At 45.9% G+C, this 24452-nt stretch overlaps 1 protein-coding gene across 3 annotated transcripts in view; it reads left to right on the top strand.

Moving 5' to 3' along the window:
- Lama3 (laminin subunit alpha 3) overlaps positions 1-24452 on the top strand; it is a 216352-nt gene that overhangs the window by 138140 nt on the left and 53760 nt on the right. For 2 of the 3 annotated variants that reach the window (XM_010638727.2, XM_010638728.2), the window contains exons 36-42: positions 796-894; positions 3116-3199; positions 8230-8457; positions 12744-12857; positions 16658-16767; positions 19663-19743; positions 24194-24300. In XM_010638727.2, coding sequence (XP_010637029.1) covers positions 796-894; positions 3116-3199; positions 8230-8457; positions 12744-12857; positions 16658-16767; positions 19663-19743; positions 24194-24300 — 823 coding nt within the window. Of the gene's footprint in view, positions 1-795; positions 895-3115; positions 3200-8229; positions 8458-10109; positions 10345-12743; positions 12858-16657; positions 16768-19662; positions 19744-24193; positions 24301-24452 lie in introns of those variants that run through there. The other variant, XM_010638729.3, reaches the window with a different exon arrangement.

Genomic DNA, 24452 nt, shown 5'->3' with positions numbered 1-24452 from the left:
TTGCTAGTTTGCAGATCCCAGGAGGAGTTTCTGTCAAAGCCGCTATTTCTCCACTACCCCAAGTCGCTTTTATTTTCCTGGAAGAAAATTTTGTTCTGTCTAAGCGGAGACCATGTTGCTTCTGGTTTCCATCTCTTGCTACTCCTTTCTTCTTCATTGCTTTCTGCATCAAGGGTGGGAAGGATTAGGAGCAGAGGTGAAGTAGCTGTCAGAAAATTATGGCCATTCACCACCATGTCACCCTCACAGTCAGGTGCTTGCCCAGCACTGAGAGATAGATGATCCACATTCCTATCAGAGTAGTTGATCATGGCTTTGATACTTGGTAAAATTTGGTGAAATGGTCCCCATCTTCTTTCAGGGGGAATCTTTTTGTTGTTTTATTTTTAGTTTTGCTTTTTAACTGCTAGATATAACCCAATAGTCTCAGTTTAAATAAGAAACCAATGGCCTAAATTTCCTAGAATTTCTATAGGTTAAATAAATTTGTGGCTTAGTAGTCATCAAGAAAAAAGATCTTGTGTGTGTGTCAGTATGACTAATATTTTTCTTTTAAACATAAGTATCTTCTTGTAAAAGTCAATCTTGTTCATGCCAAGTATTGTAAATGATATAAAAATGGTGTGAAGTAGGTTAAACTGCCCTGCTGACCCTGCTCTATGGATCTCATCCTGGTCCACAGGTTGCCTGTGTGTCTTTGTACAAGCAGTGGGTCTAGGTACATTTTTATGTGGGTTAATTTCAGCATATTCTCTTTTAATGCTTATATTCTTGATGTGTTCCATTCCATTTTAGGTTACCTCATACGGTGGCTACCTCACTTACCAAATCAAGTCCTTCGGCTTACCTGAGGACATGGTTCTTCTGGAAAAGGCACCGGATGTGCAGCTCACTGTAGGTATCAGCACAGGACCAAAGTGGCAGCAAGTGGCCATTGCCAGTTGGTATTGAGCTGAATTGGGGACATCTTAATACACGGCCCCCAAACGGTCTGGATGAAATTATTTCCAATGTTTGGAGGAATCTGGAAAGGAAGTTTAGAGCACAAAGCATTGTTCAAGACTCTGCTTCCTCTGACCAAATGCTTTTTCTCTTCTGCCCTCCCTAAGAACTGAACTGCAGGTGGCCCTTGCTGCTTGTGAGTCACTGCCTCGTGTTTTATGTTTCTGTCTTTCAATTCAACCTTATAAATGTCTTCCTATGTGCAAGGTCACACTTCTGGGCTCTGTGAAGGACAAGTGACTTCTGTCCTGAAGAACGGGAGACTGGAGAAATGGGCAAATGTGTCTATCCACTGAGCATCAGGGGCTGGGAGGAAGAGTAAGCAGGGTGCTGGGTGAGTGGGAGTGGTGCAGCCCAAGAGGCCCTTAGAAGGCCGGGGCTTGTGGGAGAGCTCTTAAGAATGGGCACAGGAGATGCCCATCTTTTCCAGAACTCAAGGAAACTCAGGCACATGGCAGTGCAGGGCCTGTGGAGGAGGTCAAGGCCAAGGGCTGGATCTTTCAACTCAGCTGGACATCAGTTTACTGAGTCACCGAGAAAGAGCCTGGGAGGGCAGAGAGGAGTGTGTCAGATGCTGTGCTGGGAGTTTAACTCGGAATGGATATTGTGGGGTCACTTTGGGGGTTTTGAGGAGTAATATCCATACACTGTGTGCCCGGCAGAGAGTCAGGCTGCAATCTTGAACGTTGCTTGAGGCAGAGATGACAGCACATCCCATTTTGTATATGCGCTGCAGAAGTGAGCACAGCACATCCCACTTTGTTTTGGTTTGGGGTTTTTTGGTACCTGGGATCAAACTTGGGACCTTGTGCTTGCGAGGCAGACGGTGGCACCACTGAGCTGAATCCCTGGCCCAGCACATCCCACTTTGTATCGCTACCGTGTAAGGCACAGTCCCTGGAATGCTGGATGTGGTGCCGTCTCCTGAAGGTGACTTTATTTCTGGTTTATGTGCTAGGATGAATGCAGTGCAGCTCCAGCTTCCTGAAGAGCTTTCTCATATCATTCACTGTACACAGGGACCAGCCAGTCTCATGTACCTTGTCACAGCCGAGGGCCTCCCATGCTTTGTGACCAGGCACTGCTGTGCTGTGCTGTGCTGTTTTTACTCAAATACAAATCTACTGAGTTGCTTTAAAACTCCAAGGAACCCATGCAGGGCATCTTGAAAATAAAGCACTAACGTTATAGTCTAGAAATATAGCTCGGCAATAAAACTACTGCCTCAGCAGCACTGCTTTGGAGTTTCATGTTTTTCCAGAGCATCTCATAGTTCAAGCTGTCAGTGTGCTTATTTTCTACTGCTGAGGAGTTTATTCTACTGCCGAGGAGTTTATTATGCAAACTATTGAGACTTAGTGAGAGATAATGACTGAAATTCCTCCTTAATTTTACCTTCAAACATAGAATATAATTGAGGCTCATGAAACATTTACTGTGCTGCTTTGTTCTAAGCCACTGTAATTAAGAGCCTTGGGGCATGTTTCTCAGATTAAGGCTGTAAATGATTTGTGATTCCATATAATGCTCTGCTTTCTGCAAGCCCAACTCTCACCAGCAGAGCCGCTGTAGGAAATCTGCACTGTTGTGTGCGTGCTTGTGGTGGTACTGCTGATGGAGGGCACTGACCATCCCTGTCTGTCCCATCTAGAGCCACCCTGGGTCCTCTCAAGGTGGAGACTAACTATTCCCTCCCCAGCGGCTGCTGAGGATCCCCGCTCTGCAGCTTCCTAGCTGTGCTCTGCTAACCCTTCTGTCCTCTCCAGCTACCCACTCACTAAAGCACTTTCTGGCCACCGCAGTCTGGCCCTGTAGGCAGTAATGAAAACATTACTTCTTGCATTCACTACAAAGCATGCTTTAAAAAATTTTTCCATCTTTTTATTCACTATCAGTCAAGGCAATTTTCCAGGCTATTTGTGAAAATACACCATATTAGCTGTTATTCTATCTCCATGTCACTAATCCTTTTACTACTCAGTTAATTCTGAAGTATGTTTTAAAGATAGGTGTTTCATATAATGTTAATCCATTGAAATTTGTTCTTAGGTCAATTATAAACCTCAAAGCATTCCCACTGAGGTGCTGATGTATTCACATCTTCTCTAAACAGGGTCGACACATGTCCATCGTGCATGAGATACCCAATAACCCACAGCCAGACCAGCAACAGAAGGTGCAAGTGCAGTTGTTAGAGGTAAGGAAGGGCAAGGCCCCATAACGGGTGCTTGATGAGCCTTTTTGATTCATTTTTAATTATTTCAGATAATTGTTATTACTGTCTTACTTTAAGAATTTGAAAATATAAATGACATTTGTGTAGACACAGTTTATTTGTAGATAGGTTTAAGACAATACAGATTTTGTGAAATGTAATGCTTGATATTCACATGGCTTCGTACCATCTTTATGGCACTTTGACTTAATCCTTCCTGTTTTCACACCTGCTTTTGTCTTGTAAACCCCATCAGGTTATAAATGCTCCTTTCATCAAGCCTCCCCCAGTGCCTGGGAGTTGGTCAGTGTCCAGCCTCTGCTTGGCATGGATGGGTAGAAGGGTAATAAAAATGTCACACGTCAAAAGAAATAAAAGTAATATAGCTAAGCAGAGGAACTCTCATTGGGTCATGAAACACCACATTCATTTGATTACTATTCCTTAAAAATACCATCGTTTTTATACAATTCAGTGTCTCCAATAACTCAAGGTTAAAGAATTTCCAAAAATTCTCTCCTCCATAAAAGCATTAAGAAAACTGGCAAAATGGAATTAGCATTTTCAGGACTCTGAGCTTGCTATCATCTAGAAAATGTTTCTTCAAGACAAACTGGCTGACTCTGGAAGAACACTGAGCTTTGTGGCATTCGGCTTGCCCTGCCGCATCCTCCTCTCTCCAATTCCATAGGAATCTTAAGTGCCAGTGGAGCTCCTTTCTTACCTCCCCACTAGAGAACTGTCCTAACTTGACCTGTCTGGGTGTGTTTTGGAAGATCTCACTTGCAAGGTTGTTTTGATTTGACCTGATTTGAGCCTGTTCCCTGGGAGTGTTGTTGGAAACATTTAGAGGCAATTGTTTAACCTCAGGGCAACCAAATCTTAAATCACAAATCTTAAAGTAAAAAGGCTGGAGAATAAGATATCCAGAGGGGTCTTTGAAAGCCCCACCATAATCTTGAGGATTATGGCTGCATATGCTCAGAGCTATGCACACTCCAAGCTTGTGCATATGCTGAGGACAGATCTGAGAAAGCTGTCCACTCTCACCTCTGGCTGACCTTGAGGCTTAACGGCAGTAGGAAGTGAAGGCTAAAGCAGAGTTGTCAGCTACCAGGCTGAGAGTTGAAGGGGCTCCCCAAGACCACCCAGAGCCATTTCACAATAGGAGACGTTTTTAGCTCTAGGCAATTCAGGAAATCTCAGTTCAAGCATTAGCTGATCATTAAGCTAACAAAGCAGGGACTTTATTGGCCATAGGTGATAATACCAGCTTTACAGAACTGATTCAGAAAAGCCAACAAACTACAACCATAAATCTTTGGGAGCAAGGTGAATATGATTTCTAGAGTTGTCACACTGTATTATTTTAAATGCTCAGCTTTCAATGACAGTTTTGGCACATGTGAAGAAACAAGGAGGTAGGGTTCATACAAGTGTGTGTGTACGTGTGGGGGAGAGCGATAAGTACATGGTCAACAAGGAATACCAGGTAGTAGACTTGTTAGACAGAGATGTTTAACCAACATTTCAAATATGCTCTAACAGTGAAAAGGCAATGTATCTAAAGAACTAAAAGAAAATATGAGAACAATGTCTCACAAGATAAAGAAATGGAAATTTTAGAAAAGGACCAAGTAGAATTTCCAAAGTTAAAAAATACAGTAGCCAAAATGCAGAATTCACTAGAAGTTTTGCTGTAGACTAAATTGTGCATCCCCAGACCCTATTTATACGTGGATTCCCTAACCTCTAATGTGGTTGTATTTGGAGTAAAGAAGTAATTGAGGTTAACCAAGGCCATAGGAATGACACTCTGATAGGATTGGTGTCCTCCAAGAAGAGACACAAAGAGCTCACTCTCTCTTCCCTCCATGTGAGGACAAAGGAGAAGATGGTAGCCTGCACACCAGGAAGAGGTCTTATCAGGAACCCAAGCAGCCAGAGCCTTGATCTGGACTTCCAGCCTCCAGAACCAAGAGAAAATCGTTTTCTTGGGGTTAAGTCACTTAGGATACAGTACAGTATTACAGTACAAACTAAGACAGGGCTGAAAAGCAGATGTGAACAGGGAGAAGGAAGGACTAGCAAACTTGAAAGTCAGCTGAGATTATCTAGTATGGGAAAAAATAAGGAAAAGTAAATGGCACGTAAAAGACGTGTGGGCACAAGTACACCAACATGTGCATGGTGGGGTTAGCAGAAGGAAGGGGAGGGAGAGAATGTTGAGGGAATTTATTGCTGGAAATGTCCCAAATTGGAAGAAAATGATTAATGAGTATAACCCCAATGCTCGACAAACTCCACTTAGGTTAAATGCAAGAAACCCATACAAGCAGTCATAGTACATGTAGAGGCACAGCGACGCTCAACAACTAGGCCACACACCGAGAGGTCTGACGAGATTTTATTCTGGAAGGCAGGTCAGGAAGAGAGGAGAGAGAACAGAGAGAAGAGAGACAGGAGAGCAAAGGAGAGAGAAGGAGAGAGAAGAACAAAGAGAGGAAGGTCCTTTTATTGGTTTTGGGCTGAGCTATTGCTTATTTATGAGGAGTGGGCTACTTTTAACCTATCACCGACCAGCTTGCTTTTTATGGGTCCAGCCCTGCCGAAACAGGTTTAACTTCTCCAGACTGCTGTGGCCTTGGGGAGGGAAACTAAAGAAAAGAGCCTGAGGTCTTTAAGAGCCAAGAAGCACCAGGAAAATGCAGCCTGTGATGGCAGTGTCAGGTCCCTAACAGTAAAGATGCTGGAAAACAGAGTATCCTGAAAGCATTGAGCCACCACATACCACTGGTCCTCATTGAGGTTTACAGCTGGTTTGTCAGAAGGCCTCGGGGTGTGGGGGCATGCACAGTGCTGAAACAACTGTCAACACAGGTCTGTGTCCAGCAAAATATCCTTTAGAAATGATGGAAAAGTGAAGAGAGAGAAAGAACTCGTTGCCAGACAGCTTTCCTGACGAGAAATCCTACAGGAAATCCTTCTGCCTGGGACGAATGCACGCTAGGACAGTCACTGACATCCATGCAAAGAGCAGAGTGCTGGAAAAGGCAACCACATGGGGGATGTTAAGGGCGGTGCATCTCTTGTTTGTAACTCTTTTTTCATCACCCATCCAATTTAAAAGACAACTGCGTAAAGTAATAATTATCAACCAGTGTGGATGGGCACGCAGTGTACAAAGATGTCGTGTTCGCAGCAATGCTAACACAAAGGAGCAGAAGAGGGAATGAAGTTCTCCGCAGAAGTTTTTGTGCACTATGGAAATGCAGCTGATGTTTTGTCCAACGTGGACAAATCTGTAGAGATGGAGCAGAGGTTAGTGGTTGCCTGGGACTGGGTGACTGTGGGTAGTGACTCCGAAGTTGCAAGAGGTTCTATTTGAGGTGATGAAAATATTCTAAAATTACATTATGGTCATATTTGTGTGCTTTCTGTACATTTACTAAAAATCACACTTAACATGAGAAAATATTGCTATATGTATATAAAGCAGGCCTCAAGCTGTTAAAACACAAATTAAACGTATATAAGATTTATCATAGTATCTTTTATCAATAGCATGTCTACTACATGCTGTGCCCTGTGATGAACACTTCACGTACATAATATTGTTTAATTTATTTTAGTCTTCATGATAGCTTTGAGAGATTAGGCACAAGCATGCACATTTAAGAGATGTAGAAGCTGAGTTCAAAGGAGACAACAGAATATGATGGTTAAAGTGCAGGCTTTGACATGAAAAGATGATTAGCATCGGTAATCATTAGATAAATGCAAATCAAAACCATAATGAGAGATCTCCTCACATATATTAGAGTGGTTACTATTTTAAAAAAAAGTTATGTGTTGGCAAGGATGTGGAAAAGTTAGGACCCTTTGCACTGTCCGTGGGAACGTAAAGTGATGAGCGTGCTATGAAAAATGCTTTAGAAGTATTAAAATAGAGCTACCTTAGGGTGCAGCCATGCTTGCTGGGTGTGCATCTAAGAGAACTGCGAATCTGACCTCGAAGAGCTATTCGGACACCCGTGTCCACTGGTCATCCACAGTAGCCGAGCGATGGAAGCTAGAGGTCCATGGATGGATGTAAAGGAAAGGAAAGCGGGTGTGTATGTACAGGAGAACACCGCTCCAGCCTTACACACGAAGGGAATCCTGTCCCATGGGTCAGGCTTGAGGACAGTATGCTAAGCAAAATCAGCCAGTCACAAAAAGACAAATACTGTGAAATATCTCAAATATTCAAACTCTTAGAAAGTAGAATAGTGGTTGCCAATGGGTAGCAGGAAGGAGGAAGGGAAGTTATGACTTAGTGGACCTAGAGTTTCTATTTTGCAAGATGAGTAAGTTCTAGAGACCTTTTGTGCAACAGTGCTTATGGCTTTTAATACTCTACTGGATGTCATTAAATGGATAATAAGTTTTATGTTGTGTGTTTTTACCACAATAAACATTTTAAATTAAATGAGTGTATGTATATGAGGAAAGATTTGCTTCCTGTCAAAATTCTATATATATAATGAACGCTGCATGACTCTGTTGACTTCCATATCCGTTCCCTCCCTTTGTCTTTCCCAGTCCCTTTATATTTCCCCAGACAAAAGTCACTTTAAAATAAGCAAGACAGGGGCTGAGGATTTAGTTCAGTGGTTCTGTCACCTGCCTTGCAAGCATGAGGTCCCAAGTTCAATCCCCGGTACAAATAAATAAAATAAGAAGAACATTGGAGCATGTTGTTGCATTTTATTGCTGTTTAGTTTGGGGCCTTCTTTTCCCCCTTCTCCTGGCACTCTCCCTCCCTGGGAATAACCCAGGGCACCTGACTTCAGAATATAAATGTCCCAGGAGGGACTTTCCCATCTTACTTTGATTTTTCCTTGTGCTTCTGAAATGCCTTCTCTTTGGCTTGTCCTGGGGGTGGGGTCTGCCTCCGAACTCCCTGGAAGTAAACTTGGGAGGTCACTAAGGGAACTAAGGGAGCCCTGCCACTCTGCTTGCCTCCACAGGGAAATTTCAGACACTTTAGCAGTGGTGCCCCAGTGTCCAGGGACGATCTGATGGTCCTGCTGTCTGGGCTGGAAAGGCTGAGTATCCGAGGCCTCTACTTCACGGAGACACAGCGGCTCACCCTGAGCTGGGTGGGGCTGGATGTGCTCAGCCACGATGGATTGGAGCCAGCGCCTCTGGTGGAGAAGTGTACCTGTCCACCAGGCTACACGGGTGACTCTTGTCAGGTAGGCACTTTTCCCACTCTGGAGATGACATTTGCGGCTGGTCTGACACCATGGGGTGTCATGGGGCCCTCTGTCCATCATGCAGGTTTCCGCTGGGCTGGTGCTTCTATCTTACCTAGACTCCCTTCAGGGATTAAATAAGAAAAGGCATCCCCAGTGTCTTACTATGACAGTCATAGGATACGGGGTACTGGAGGCTGGTCAGACCTCTAATCACCTGACCAAGGTTGGAGCAGCAGGATAACAAGAGGCAAAACAAGGTCTTTGCAGCATAAATGGGGGACCCAGGGCGGTCAGAGGTCAGAGCTCTTATCAGGCTCCGGAGCTCGCCACTATTTATTGAACACACAGCTTCTTGAAGGGGTAAGGGGCAGTGCAGGGAACAGCAGAGTGGAGAGCAATGATATGAGCAGTGTCCTAGCAACAGGGGAACAAAACATTCTAGCAGGCACAGATCACTGATTAATGGGAAATTTGTTTGTTCCTGTAACTTAATTTCTGCCTCTACAAAAATTTTATATACAAGTCATATCGCCCTTAGCCGCACTATTGTCTGCACCCGAGATTTCATAGCATCATGGACCCTCGAGAACTCTGCTGTAACCAGTAGCATGGTGTTGTTTCATTCTCACCCACCAGCTGCTGACTCTTCAGGCAAGCCCCTGTGGGCTAACAGGCAGACTTTCAGTATGAGAAACCGGTTTATGGATTTGTAGCTGGCTCGGGGTGGTCTCCATCAACTGGGGGCTGAAGAGTTTCTGGAGCATGCAGGCCAGCATCCCAGTGTTGGAGCCCCTGCTTTCCTGCGCCGGACCTGGGGTGCTTCTGCTTCTCTCTAATCCACGCCTCCCTCCAGCCTCCTCCCCAGTCACCAGCAGCATTGAACTCCAGGGACTTTCCTGGATTCTGCCAGAGGAAATCGCAGTCCAATTTTCTAGCTCTCGGTGGATCGTCATCGTTTAAAGTCCAGTTGACCTGAGAGACACCTTGGGGTTATCACAATGTGCCATAAAACGAAACTGTGTAATATCTCAAGTTACAACTATGTTCTTTTCCTGGGGCAGGGAGCACAACATTAGTGCGATTAGTGGGAAAATATCAAACCTCGTCATTCTGTGTGTGCCCTGGACGTAATGTCCACAGATGTAGCACACTCTCCACCCGTCCTGGGTCTTGACAGCAGATTCCCAAGGCCATCTGCATGGAGAGTTTTCACTTTTCAAGCTTGCAGTGCCTCTTCTGCCATGCTGTCTTGTGAAATTTAGCCCATAGGTTACCTATTTGAGGCCCCTACCCTCCACCTCTTCACTGCCAGCCTGATTAAAATAGCCCAAGGGAAAGGGAGGACTGTGGATTGCCACTCTCATGCCCAAGGCATGTTCTTTGCGGTGACTCAGCCTGTGATTTATGGTTGCTCTAATTGTCTAGAGCTGTCTGTGAGGCAAGGTGGGTAAAAGGCGATGTCTGCCCTACCTCTCAGGAATTACAGAGCGGTGTGCTTACCTGTGGGACTGTTCTGTGTGCTCCGCTCCGGTGCAGGCTGACTCATGTGTGAAGTTTAAAGGTGGGGCCCCCTGCCGCAGACAGCCTTGCTTACCTGAGTCAGGCAGGCCCGGGCACTGAGCAGGAAGGGCAGGTATAAGAGGAAGAGAGACACAGAGCTTCTGCACGCCTCCCAGCAGGACACAGCTGCAGGGGACCAAGATGCCGCCTGTAGCCAGGCGGGCTGCCCAGGGTGCAGGATGGCTGTGGATCTTCGGGGTGGCCCTGGGGCAGTGTCTGGGGTACAGTTCACAGCAGCAGCAGCAGCAGAGAGTAGCGTTTCCTCAGCCTCCAGGTCAAAGTCAGCTGCAAGCAAGTGTTGTGGAATTGAGGCCCAACCAGGAGGTAAAGTCTCTTTTAAATTTTGGCTTGGGATGGGGAAAGGACCTCAGTTTAGTGACATATTAAGTTAGGGCGATTAAGGAGTAAATGGTGGCCCAGGGAAGGGCCGTGGCCTCTGGGAGTCCCTGACAGATCCCTCTTGGGAGCTGTTTAACCGCAAACCCCATAAACATCAGCCCACCTGGAAATGCCGAGACAATTCACAGCTTGAATGCTTGTGGGATGTTAATAGACTATGAAACTCTGTGCCCTTTCGAGTAACTCAAGCCTCAGGACAAAAGAATCCATGGCCTGCAGGTTTCCAAATTTGCCCATAAAGTAAAACATAGGAGAGGAAAATAAATTCATTCCTGAGAAAAGGGATCGAAGTTTGCATATCTATCAGACAATGCTTTGATTTGCTGGCATAAAACAACATAAACTCTGCTCTTTCTGTAAACTTCCTGGATGCTGCGTGTGCGCTTACAGGGAAATAGATCTGCTGGCTGCAGAAATCGTCCTGGAATCTGGGCGAGAGCATAATCTTATCATTTAGAGTATAAAAGTTTACTGGGAAGCATCCTAGGAACTTATCACTTTGTGAAACTTAGCTAGTTACAACACCTCTCTACAGGAATAATATATTAAGATGCATTCATTTTAATTTAGAGTGATTCTTCATTAGAATGTAAATATTTGAACTGCATTTTATGTAAAATATGTTTGCTGGCTTTCTAAAGGTGAGGAAATGATTATATTTCATCAACTAACAAATGTTTGAAAGTTGCATGACATAACTCTTGAGTGTTTCTCTGCATTGAATCAAAAGAAATTAAGGCGGATGATTTAATTTTCATCCTGATAGGCCATCCTTCCCCACAGCATGTTCAGTTAGGGTTTTCCATTCAAACACTGTGTCATAAACTAAGTCTTTTTATCGATCTGAATAACTTGTCCTTTACCAAAATAATGACTTTGTAAGCAGGTAATGTGATAGATGGGGAATAGTGGAGCTTGTCTGTTGTTGGTGCGATCACATCGTAAATGGCTGAATCTCTCTCAGATCTAGCAGTTGTGCTCTCAGGAAAAGAACATTCCTTTCATACTTTGATCTGCTTTAGGCAAGCCTATTCATAGAAGATGTAATCTAATTTTTTAGCTTACAGGAGCACTATATGGGAAATTATGGTCTGTTTTGTGGGTGATCAGTAGACCTTGCTAGTTTTGGAAAGTGCCGGATAGCAGCTGCGAGCTTCCTCCCCAGGAGCTCGTGACTCATGCGGCTCCAGTGGTTTCTTCCTCTCTTCCACTTGACCAAGGGGAGACCTTTCTGGCCATGGAAGAATAAGAATGGGCCATTCATTAAGATCTCCTTTGGCTGATTTTCAGAATCTCATAGATACATGTGCTGTTTAAAGAGAATTAGATAAATGACCATTCTTTTTCTTGAAGTATTCATTGTTTTCTGATGCCTTAAAATTAGGGCAGATATGGAATCAGTGAAACAAACTAGGCGCAATGTCTGATTTTAATCTGTGCCCTGGCTACCTTGGCCAAAATAAAGAACATGTCTTAATCCTCTCTCTAGATAGACACCTGAAGGATTTTTAATGGGTACTGTAAAACTCATTGTTTTTTTTTTCAAGGTATTGGAGGTATTCTTTACTAGAATCCATTACAAAAGATACCAGTTCATGAAAAAAAAAAAACTACAATTCTTTTCATCTAGATGAAAAACAGTAACTTATTGCTGCCTAGAAGGAGACAGTGTAGTGAAAATGGAAATGATCAAAGCAAAGGGAAACAGGAGACCCTCAGGCTGGGTCTCAGGGTTTTCAGCATGGACCAAACACTGGTTGGTGAACAGTTCTGTACACCACCCGAGCGCCTCATTCCACCACTGTCGCGCATAGTCTAATGAGTGGCAATAAAGTGACCCCCAGTAATACTGCTGTTACTGTGCAGATCCTGACAAGGACTCTTTACCTGACCCCCCAGTGCTTCCTCCCCTACTGCTCTATTGGCCCAAACCCGAACTTTGAGAGGGACTAGCTGTGGAGAGAATTTGAACTGCAGGCAGTTTGTCTGGGTAGCCTCCCTACTAATGACTGGGGGCCGGATCCTTTTTACTTGTTCAGCTGTCCACCCCCTCCACCCACCCTCAAAACTACCACTAGGAAGAGAGGTCCCCTTACCCGTGCTTGCTCTCATTTCCCCACGCACACCTCATATTTCCACCACAGTGGGAAACAGCACAACCTGTCAAAAGGAATAAAAGCCCATGGCTGACATTAGAAACCCACACACAGACTGAAGGAAAGAAGACAGAAAAGTGAATGCTTCACAGCCAGAATTGTCATGTGCTTCCTCTCAGGAATGTTCTCTTCCTTTGTATTGATTAAGCACTTTGTTTTGAATAATAGAGTTGCGGCCCTGGATACTATCGGGATTACAGAGGCCTCTATAACGGACTGTGCCTTCCCTGCCATTGCCACGGACATTCGAATCGATGCCAGGATGGCTCGGGAATCTGCATTGTGAGTAAATTGATAGTTTAATGCTATCCCCCATCTGTTTCTCTTCCCCAGCCCCTTTCCCTGAGACATGAATGTCCCATCTCCCGCAAACCCTAGGTAGAGGGCTAGGAGGCCTGAGCACCATCAGGCCGAATCCTGTGTTACTTTGCACGATTTCCTGCACCCCAACACGCACCCTAAGAGAACACCTGCAGAACAGTTACACACTACCTTAGCTTCTGCATCTCTGCCTCATTAAATGATATTTATAGGTGGATCATGGGATTTCACTCTTGCCAGGATATGATAAGTCACAGCCATTTCCTTGCCCCAGTTTTATTGGGGTGGCAAGAGGTTGCCCGGGCGGGGCTCACTGCTGTCAGGTGATCCGTGACAAAAATAAACGAAACAAACAAACATCCAAGGAAGAGGGAATTCTGAGAAAGGCTACTGCTTGCACTCAAACACACAAAGCCTCCATCATTGCCAAGACAAAGCAGGGGTACAGGAGAGGAGTAGGGGTGCTGGGATGCTCAATTCCCTTCCTCACGGCATCTGCAGGCTGCCTGTACATTGTCTTGACTCTTTCTCAAGACCTCAGGGCAGTCCTGGATGTCTGTAGCTTATCTGCTGGAAAATTATCTGGTTTTTGGAATATTTGATAACAATCTCTGCTTAAAATTAGTTTCTTAGAAATTTTTCTTCTGCATCTTGCAGCAGAACCTTTTTTCTTTTTTCTTTTCTTTCTTTTTTTTTTTTTTTTAAATTTTGCCTCCTTTTCCCTTTGAGCAGCGTTCTTCTTCCTGAGAGCCACGGCCTCTCCAGTCCGGAGCTCCCAGGAATCCAGGGCCCGGTTGTGTTGTGCGCCTTTGGAAATTCGCTTTGCTGTGTGGGCTTCCCGTGCACTGCATAAAGCAACCAGTGTTTCACCTACTTGAGTTCCTAGACTATCTGAGCCAATTCAGCCTGTCCCAGGGATCGGTTTCCTCTGCAAGATGGGACAGGCCAGAACAGGAGAGTGCTGTAAAGAGCTGCCTGGTAGAATATTTTGTTGAATTATAACCTTATAAGTTCAACGAGAATAAAAGATATTAAGAGAGATTGTTTTCCAGCTCCTAAGCATTCCTATATAACAGTTAATGTTTACTATTGTGTTCAAAATAATAATAAAAAAAATGAGAAACATCGTTTCCCAGCTCTTAAGTATTTCTGTGCAATAGTTTGTTTGCTGCTGTATGCTGTGTGTAGCACAAGTGAATGCTTTAATTACAAATAAATTTTTTTATCACTAAACCATTGCTAGATGTGGAGTTCACCTTATAAAAGCTGGCAACAAACAAAAGAAATTTCCTCTATAGTCCACTCTTCACCTCATGCAAGGGTAACTTGAGAGAATCATAATTCACATTTAAATCTAAGACTTTTCCCAACCCCTTTCTTTACGCCTTTCTCTTCATTCATCCTTTAATGGCCACGTGCAAGTCCTTACCATACAGGTGCTACTGTGGCAGGTACTGAGCTGTGTTTAAAAAGCATCCGATGCCAGCCCTCCTCTCAAGAGGCTTGCTGTCCAGTGCAGAATGTGCATGTATGTGCACACATGCACACACACACACGAGCGTTCACATGTACACGCACAACAAGTGTGCACTCCATTAACTGCTCAGAGCCTGCGGAGTTCTGATGTAGCTCTGAAGCGTGCCCACTGCACAGAAGTCCAAGAGGCCACTTTTATTCGAACCTACCCAGGGGTGATGGGGAGGGACACCAAGTGCCTCTGACCATCAAAGGGAATTTTAGGCTACACATCTCAAGGTCTACTATACGTTTCTAAAATCACATGTGAGCAAATCTCCGCGTCATTTCAAGAATAAACTTAGAAATGTGAGCAGTGGCCCAATTCCCTGGCTAGTTGTGTGTCCAGTCAGGAGGAGGGTGCGGCAGGGATCCCTTATTCAGGTGCCACTGGCCAGAGGGCCCTTCGTGACGGTCTCCTTTCTCCGTGAAGCCCCTGTGTCTCTTTCTTCTCCTGGCCCCATCTCCTCTCTCCCTGTATTTTCTCCTCTCTTCCCAGATCGCCTGCCTTCTGCCATCTGTCACTTTTACCACAAAGGATGATTTCCCTCTTCTCACATCCCTTCCCTTTTCTCTCTTCTTTCCTTTTCTCTTTTTGTTTTTTCGAGACAGGATCTTGCTCTGTATTCCAGGCTGGCCTCAGACTCGCAGTGATCCTCCTGCCTTAGACCCCTGAGTACTGGGCTTTCACAGGCATGCACCCCGCCCCCTTTTCTTCCTTTAGTTTCCTACTTTTTATTCTCCCACTGAGCCTGAATGACTTATCTCAAACTCACAGCTGACACAGCGCTCTTCTGGGGCTGGAGCTGTCAGAGAGAGCTCCGCCTATACCGGGCCCGTCCAGTGTGTCCTGGGCCTCTGTGAGGTCTTGGGGCGCTGTGCAGCTGCAGTACACCCGTTGCATCTCACTCGCTGCTCCACACGCTGCCATGCCGTCCCAGGACTAAGGTTCTCCATGCTCTGCTCCCTGCGCCTGCAATGCCCCTCCCTGGCTTCTGCACCCAGGTAATCCACCCCCCTCATCCCACAGTGGGCAGCACCCCCCACAGCGCCCTCCCCTGGGCTCCGGAAGGGCCTGCTGCCCCCGTCTTTCCTCCCATGGGATGCTGGAGCTCCTTTGCCATCATGCCTTCCTGGACACATTGACTGTGTCTCTTTGTCGGGGTGTTTGTCCTCCCCAGCCGCAGCACCAACCCATCTTTGCATCTGTAGTACCTGGCATAGTTGGGCACATAGTAAATGCATAGTAGATGCTGAGTGTTGAATAGGGCCGAGAGAGCACACCCTGAGTGCGGGTTTGGGCTTCTGCGGCATTCATTCATTTGTTCATTCATTCACTCATTCATGCACGCGTGCCCTGATTCATTCATTCACAGCAGGGTGCAAGGAAACCCAACAGGCAGATGGCTCCAGCTTGCAGGGCTAATGATGAACGTTTCTGGGGGAGGTGCCCTTCCCCGAGAGGACGTTGTGTGAATGAGCCTCCCCACACCACTGGACAGTGTTGTTAGTAAGACCCGCGCACCCTCCATGCAGTCCTTGTCCCTGCACTTGCAGATCTAAGTAAGCAGAGGTCCAAACTATAGCTATCGGGAATGTTCTCCTTTAAAACTGCCGTTTAAAGAGAAAGCAAAAATGGAAAGTGAATGGTTAGTTTAAAATTAGGATTTTTATGAGTGAGGCAGATCAGCTGAGCAAAAGAAAGGCAAAGGAAGTCTTTAGCAGCCTCATCTGATACCTGCAAGAACTCCTGTGTGGAGCGGAGCATCCACAGGGCGGGCTCTCTCCCAGGGTTGGAATCTAAAGGAGAAACCCACACTGCGGTGAGGTCTGGGGAGGAAGGAAGATTCCAGACAGGGTGAGCTTTCTGGTGATAATCAAATGGGAATGTGCAAACAACAGCCCAAAGACCTCCATAGTTTTCAGAACTACTTCCTGGTCTGTTATGTTTCTAGCACGATTCTATATCTAGAAAAAAATGGATTTTTAATATCTTAATTTTCCATCCAGTCCTTAAATTTAAACAATCTTAATGGACTCACCCGTACATGCTTATGGGGTGCAGTGTAACATTTTGATCCATGTACTTGCTAATTCCCAAATCGGGTAATTGGCACATTCACTGCTTCCCATCTGTCTTTTCCGGTTCAGAATCAGAGGACTTGAGTTACAGTTGTGTAGGATGACAGTGACCCCGCAGGTAGCAAGAGTAAGGTGCATTCATTGTCCTGTTCCTCTGTCCCAAGAACTGTCAGCACAGCACGGCCGGGGAGCACTGTGAGCGCTGCAAGGACGGTCACTACGGGAGCGCCGCCCACGGATCCTGTAGGGTCTGCCCCTGTCCACACACCAACAGGTATGGCAAGGCTTCCAAACAACCTGCGGAGACAGGGAGCGGTCTGGTGGTGGCCGAGAACTGAGGGCGGGCAGAGGCATCGGAGGCGGAAAGTGGCTGCCTGGGGTTACTGGGGTTTTTTCCTGCAGTGATGAAACGTTATGAACTTTACGTGGGGGTGGCTGCACGGTCTGTGACCATACTAAGCCACTGAATCATATACGTTACATGGGGTGCGTTGCCTGGTATGCAAATCATATCTCTATAAAGCGGTTATAGTTTAAAAATGAACAAATAGACAGGAAAGACAGACAAATAGCCGCAGTCTTACTGAGTTGTGTACTTCTGGGATTTTCCTTTTCTCCTTTTCTTGTGCTGTCCATTCAGTAGCTAAACATGTATTTCCTGAGCACTCATTATGGGACCAGGCCTGGGCGCTGGCTACTTGCTGGGGAAGCTGTATGTGTGCATAACCCAGACGCAGATGAATAGGGAGTGGAGTTTCAGGTGGGGTGGGGGATTTGAGGGTTCCCTGATTGGTCGTGAGTGAGGGGCCGTGTTCAAGGGCGGCCAGGGAGGCCTGGAGCTGTTGAACAGGGACTGGAATCATCAGTCTGCCCCATCGAGTAGATTCAGCCACGAGGCCGCAGTGGGGAAAGCACCTCTGAAGATGCATTCAGGGACAGGCAGGAGAGTGCGGCCGAGCCGGGCCGCTGTGCCCATCACACAGTAACGCTGGGCACTGAAACGACGAGCTTCGCAGAGGATGTGTTCACGTGCAGCCACGCTTGGAGACAGGAGAACAAGTCTCGGACTCTTTTCCCCCGACGATAGGGTTTAGGATTTTTTATGGGATTAAAAAGGAAGGTGATTGAATGCACAGGAAGAGGTGCTTGGAGCTGAGGCAAAGGGGAGTCGTCAGCGAGCCATGTTACAGTTGGTCGTAGCTCTCCATCCAAGGCCTGTTTGGGAAATGGCAGTGTTAGCCTGATGGAAGATGAAGAGTTTTAGCCACTGGCACCAGCAGAGTCATGCATGGAGGACATTTGCACAGGCCTAAGAAGGGGTCATTTCAACAGAAGCAGCTCCAAGTGTCTGAGAAGTCACTAGCATTGTCACCGAGACCTATGTGTCCGTGAGTGGGAGACCAATGGTGCATCGCTCAGCGGGGTGACCTCCAAATTGGTGATTCTAAAGATCATCTAAAGGAAAGCTAGAGGACTTGCGTGCCTGTTCCCTCCATTCCCAGAGTGCTAGAGAGGTGGGGAGAGGGTCAGCCTGGGCCCAGACCCCGCACCCCCTTGGCAGGCTGGGTCAGGCGTCTGGGGTTTCAGCCTCAGTGTGATGGAAGCCGGGGGACAGTTCTGAGCCTGAGTGGCATAATCAGCGGTCACTCAGGCTCCCGTGTGGCCAGCAGACTCCACACACAGACAGAGACTCCCCCAGCATTTTCTTTTCAAGGTGATCCCCGCCTGCTTTGGGTATGAACTGGCTCCTTGTCACATGCCTAGGGCTCATCGTGACGTGGTCATCATGGGGCCCAAGGAGAGAACGGTGTAACAGACAACTAAGTAAAGCAGCAGTTAGTTTGAAAATCAAGAAGCAAGCTCAGGAACAAGAATGGACCGAAAGGCAGGTTGCCATTAGCCCCATGTCAGACAAATTGGCCAGGTTGTACCAGCCCCACAAGTCATGAGCCCAAGCGTGACTTTTTCTGGAGCTCCCTGTTGGATGTGTTCGCCCTGCTTTGCTATGTGTACCATGTGTTACCTGCTTGGCCTGCCTGGTCCTGCAGTTTGATTTGTTCGGGGATTTATCTCTCCACACCTGCCCAGACTTGCTCCCACAGAAGCTGGCAAGAGTCGAAAGCAGAGGATTTCCACTGGGGTGCTCGGGAAAGAGAGTTTACGTTTGGTTGCAAAGTGCACTGTTATCATCAGGGTTGGCTTCCAGCTTTGGTGAAGATGGAATAACAGTTCATTGGATTTATCAGGAAAACTACTTTTTATCAAATTGTCCTTCCAAACTGCAATAGCAACACCGCTGACAAATTTCTAACAGTCCCTGTACAAGTATAACATCTAATACGACATGGGTAACTTCTCAAGTGTGAATTCTCTTACCAGCAAATGATAAATGCAGCTGTTTCCCCTGATTTATGTCACTGTGACATCCATCCCACACATCAGATGTTTCATGAGGCGACTGGGCTTTTTCGTGGTCTCTTTCTTGGGGTGGGAGAGAGTCTCTTCTCAGGTCAGTTTAGAGAAAAAAGAAATGGAATCAAAATTCCATCCTTGGTTGGAAAAATGTGAAAATGACCAAGGATTATGCCCACAGAAACACCAGGGCAGGGGGGCAAGCTCTGGGCTCCTGTGGGCTCCGTGGGCCTGGCCTCCCTGCTGGCAGTGTGTTCAATGTAACAAAAAACTAGAATAAGCAGGGAGAAAAAAAATTAAAAAGAATCAGAGCTCTCTGTACTTTTTTTCCTGCGTGAACTTGTTGTATTCCTTTCTTGTTATTGCTGGAAAAATGCTGTTGTAATCATCTCTTCCTCAGTGAGTTCCTTTGCTCCATCTCAAGGGAAGAAATAAAACAAACACCTTAGTCCTTATTCTCCCAATCTTAGGCCTGTGTCAGCCGCAATGATTCATCGTGAGCGCTGTAAGTCTTGAGGGGCAAGAATTTCTTTACATAAAACTTTCCTCATAACGGGTTTCAATTTTCACTTAACGCAAACCAGCCCTTTGTGGTTAAAAAAAAAAAGCATGAAGGGGGGGTTGCTGGGGATTTAGCTCAGTGGCTTAGTTCCTGTCTCACAAGCACAAGGTCCTGAGTTCAATCCCCGGTACTGAAACAAACAAAGCATAAAGCCTGTGAATTTGTGTTTTGACTGTGGCCTTGTCTCCCTTTAAGTTTTGCCACCGGCTGTGTTGTGAATGGCGGGAACGTTCAGTGCACCTGCAAACCCGGATACACAGGGTCCCAGTGCGAGAGGTGGGTGTGGCCGTCTGAAGGGGGTGGGGTGGGAGGGGCCCAGGGCGGGGCCCAGGGCCCACAGCAGGGTGCGGCTGTTCCTTTACCTAGGGCTGGGGAAAGGTCTCCTTGGGAAGAATACAAGACCTCTCACTTAATAAATCATTAACATCCTCCTCCTTCTTCCTTTGTACATATTTCAGAAATCTGAGAACAAGGTTCAGCATACCCAGAGCTCTATATAACCCAACACACACCCCATGCACCCTAATTCCATACTCATCCCTGCATGCCCCACCCCCAACGACCCCCCCGCACACAACTACCCCTGGTCTTCATATATGATCTTCCCCTCCCAGGGATAGACCCACACAACCCCTCTGCACATCCCTGCTCCTGCTGCCCCACACCTCCAACTCCTATACCATATGCTCTGAATTCTCCTCCTCCGTGAGGATCCAGACATACTCCCATCTCCTGCAGAAGCACTCATTCCTGCACCTTCCTGATCCACACATGCACATCTCTGCCCCTACCCATGCACAGCCTTATCTGTAAACACAAACTTTATACACTCTTGCATGCACGCATCCACAGATACACACACACACACACACACACCCCTATCGGCACACTGGGTTTTGAACACTTGGGACGGCCTGTGACTTGCTCATCTCTAAATCCCTGGTACCCAGCATGGTGCCATTCACACAGTAGGCGTTCCGTAATCTTTGTGGAACACAAGGATAAAGGCTGTGGAAAGGAAAGTGTAAAATTCATTCTGAGCAGCCATAGAGCTATGCTGTCGTGAGTCATGAACAGATTTCCACGCTTAGCTTCTGTGGCCAGGTTCAAGTAACCTTGAATATCCTGCATCCCATCCCTCAAGTATCCAAGGCCACCTTGCACAAAGTAGATCAGGTGCTTGGTTAGTGTAGTGTCCCCAACTGTGCTCAGAGATGCTCAGGCAGTGGGGTGGACTGGGATCTCCAGATCCCTACCCACCCTCTCCCCAACTCCGGATGTGAGCTCACTGTGTGAGTAGAGGACAGACCTCTGCTACTTTGCCCTCTCTTGTACACTTTCCATTGTATTTCCTGGCTCATTCCCTTTGACCTAGCAAACTTAGCTGAATTCACTAAAGCTAAATGTGTGTGTACAGAATTTCTATACAGAGCTGGATTTGTATTTGACTCATGTGTCATTATCACTTAGATAACCCTTCTGAAAGTATAAAATGCCTTTGAATATTTGGCTGGGTAAGTCTCCCTTTATCACCTTTGTTTCCTTTGTCATTCTGACAGAGAGTTTTTCCAAATTGTAAAAAACAAAAACAAAACACAAAAAGGACCAGGGCTGGGGATTTACCTCAGTGGTTTCACTGCCTGCTTCACAAGCTTAAGGTCCTGAGTTCAATCCCTGGTATCAAAACAAAACAAACAAACAAACCAGTTAATTCAACTATATTTCTTAGTAGGGCATGGGCACTTGAGATGGGGGTCTTGAAAACTGTTTTGTGGACCAGGCAGGACTTCAGTAGGTCCAAGGGATGACTAGAGCCTGGTGGAGTGGGAGGAGGGAGGAGGAAGGTGGAAGGTGACTTAGTTGGAGAAATACAAGAAAGCCCTGGAACTGAGGAGCTGCTATGTGTGGAAAGTGGGGACTGCCTGGCTCATGGGGACACTGAGTAGCCACTATCAACGTGCCTAGACAGGGACCAAGGAGAGATTCTTTATTTTCCATTTCGGCAAAAGGACATTTCTCTTATTTATTCGTTTCTTATAGACAAAATGTATGGGTGTCCTAGATGGTGCATGGCCCTGGGTTGAGCGCTAGGGACACTTTAGCAAATGAAGCGGGGACAGAGGAGGATGGCTAGGAAGAGGGCTGAGTCAGGTCCCAAGTGAAAGGGCAGCCACCCAGCTGTAGGGTGAGGGAGGAAGGAGGTGTCGGGGAAGGGCGGGTGGGGCCAGGGGCCAGGCAGGTGTTCCAGACCTTGAGCATTAAAAGCTCAACCTGACTGAGGCTTAACATTGACCCCTCCAAGTGAGTCTCTAAGAACAGCGAACAGCGCAGCCACGAACAGCAACAAGGCTGACAAGGCGTCAGGGTATTTGGCAGACAGCTTATTTGAAGAGAAAATTATAATTAACAGTTCTCTCTATTTTTGTTTGTTACATCTGATGTCTCAAGAAAGTGAGCTGTTTCTTAAATTTTTTTTAAGAAAAAAACATCTTCACAAGGAGATGTTGCGTTGATGTCGACATTTTCATTTGTCAAACACAGACTGGGCGTGCAAGCATCATTCCTGGCACGAGGTGTTCAGTACAGACTGGTAAATCGGGGCCCGCAGAGGGTGAAAAGTAGGAGTCTAGCTGGCTGGAGGAGGGGCAGCTCCGAGTTACACCAGGCTCAGCTGACCTCTGTCCCTTGTCACCCAGAGCCACAGGTGACAAATATGTTTTCTTCTCCTATCATCCATGAAATCAGGAACTCTTATTTAAACTCATTGTTTATAGCCATAAAACAAGAATGAGAACCATTTATTTCTTATAATCAGTAACTAATGCTTTGTAAGAATAAGAAAAAGGACACAAACTTCCCAAATTTCTATGTGACCTTAATAGAAGGTACTTTGTACTTCTGTGATTTTTACATATAAAGGTCAGATATAGACAAGACATATCAGAATAAAGTGTTCTAGAACACAGATTTTCTGCATAGCATCCTTTGTTAGAATGTGAGGCAGGTCACAAAGTAAAGCCCTATTATTAGTATTTTTCCCACCCAGCTTGGTAGACTCAGATGAGCTACCTCAGCCTAGGTACTTTCTTGACAATTAGGGAATCCATGAAGTTTCTGCTTCCCATCTACCTTAAGAATGCAATAAGCCAGTACCAGTTATAAAATGAAAATATCATCATGTCTTACATTCATTGCTATTATGTGCAGGCATTGTGGTAGGGTTTTACTACATTATCTCTTATACACACTGACCAAAATAGGTATTAGTACCCCAATCATTCGTTCATTCACCCATCCATCCAACAAATTAGAATTTAGCTTCTGATATATGCGGGAAACTACCCCAGGTGCTAGGGGTGTATTAGTATGCAAAACAGACAAAAAGAAATCCCCCATGAATTCTTGGAGCTTATGTTCCTGTGAAGGGAATGGATGAAGAAACAGAAGCTCAAAGGGTCGGGACAAAAACCTAAGATCTCAATAGCAAGGGGTGGAAGCGGGGATCCAGCCAGATCTTCCTGACCCCTAACCCATACCCTTTGCATTACGTCACCACGTATCCATTGGTAACGTATACTGAATGTGCCCAGCAATTTCTTTTTTATGCCAAGCTTACAGTGTTGGGAAAGAGTTACCATATTTCCCCAATTCTATCCATTCCATTGACTGTAAGACACCACATAACAATTTAATATGAATCTGGGCATGATGGGCTGGAGAGTGAAGCTCTTCTAAATGGAAGTATTTTAATTGACATTCTAACTCCAGAAACATTAATGTGTGCTTGTTTTACAAAAAACAACAAAACAAAACAAAAACCAGGATCTAAGCATCAAGAGATAGGAGCTTTAAACTCGTAAGCCAGGAACTGAGTTCTTATCACTAACAATGGTGGCTCCTATGGCACACGTGCCACAGCCAGCTGTTTGTTATCCTTGAAAGCTCTAAGAGGTTTGCCATCGCTGATCTACAGTAATAATAGGGCATGGGCAGAGACAGCAACTGTAACTGCTCTCAGTTGCCTCAGCTCATTGTAAGAGGCATTGCAGCAGTTGGTGCCCATATGAGTTATGCAGCCTGAAAATAATGCATTTAGGAAATAAGAAGAAGTCCTCCTCTGTGCAGAAATCTGAAGTTCGTGACTCTTACTTTCTCTCTCTTTTTTTGTTTTTGGTTTTTTTGAGACAGGGTCTCACTATGTGGTTGAGACTGAACTGGAACTCACTATGTAGCCCAGGCTGGTCTCGAACTCACAGCGATCCTCCTGCCTCATCCTCCCGAGTGCTGGGATTACAGGCATGCGCTACCACGCCCAGCCATGAATCTCACTTTAAATGTATTTTGTGAGGAAATGAGCCCTAAGTTAAGCAATATTTAATTGTGGGATATCTTCAGGAACAGGAGCCTTCGGTAAAAGTCAGCTAGCCCTGATTTATATATTGACTAACTCATTTATTTGCCCATGTGTGCATTTTCAGCTGTGTGGCTATTAGGATTTGCTAGTTCTGGGAGCAGGAAGGGAGGAAAGGAACATTCACAGCGTACCTCCTCTTGCCAGTCTCATTTAAGGGTAAATATCCCTGTATTGAGAAATATCCATTCTTGCCAATCTAGGCCACCTTTCTTTCCACAGAGGCGCAATATCCCCAGAAGGGAGTTAGAGAAAGTGAAGTGGAATAATGGTGAGTTATTTGAGCATTTCGCACCCTTTCTGTGTTCCGTTCAGGTGTGCGCCGGGATACTTTGGGAACCCTCAGAAGTTTGGAGGTAGCTGCCAACCTTGCCACTGTAATGGCAATGGCCAGCTGGGCACCTGTGACCCCATCACCGGAGGTAAGGTCCATGCACATCCTCTGCTAACCTGAATGGATAAATTTGGTTTAAAGTAAGAGCCTAAGGACCCAAGCACAAATTTCCAGGAAGCATGATACACAATTTCAGCTAGCAAATAGTTCCGTTGCTCTGACAACTAGAAATAATACCTG

Source organism: Fukomys damarensis, unplaced genomic scaffold, assembly GCF_012274545.1.
Source record: "Fukomys damarensis isolate Sample0158 unplaced genomic scaffold, DMR_v1.0_HiC HiC_scaffold_30, whole genome shotgun sequence".
In the NCBI taxonomy this organism is placed as follows: domain Eukaryota; kingdom Metazoa; phylum Chordata; class Mammalia; order Rodentia; family Bathyergidae; genus Fukomys; species Fukomys damarensis.
This window is presented reverse-complemented; position numbering and strand designations above follow the sequence as displayed.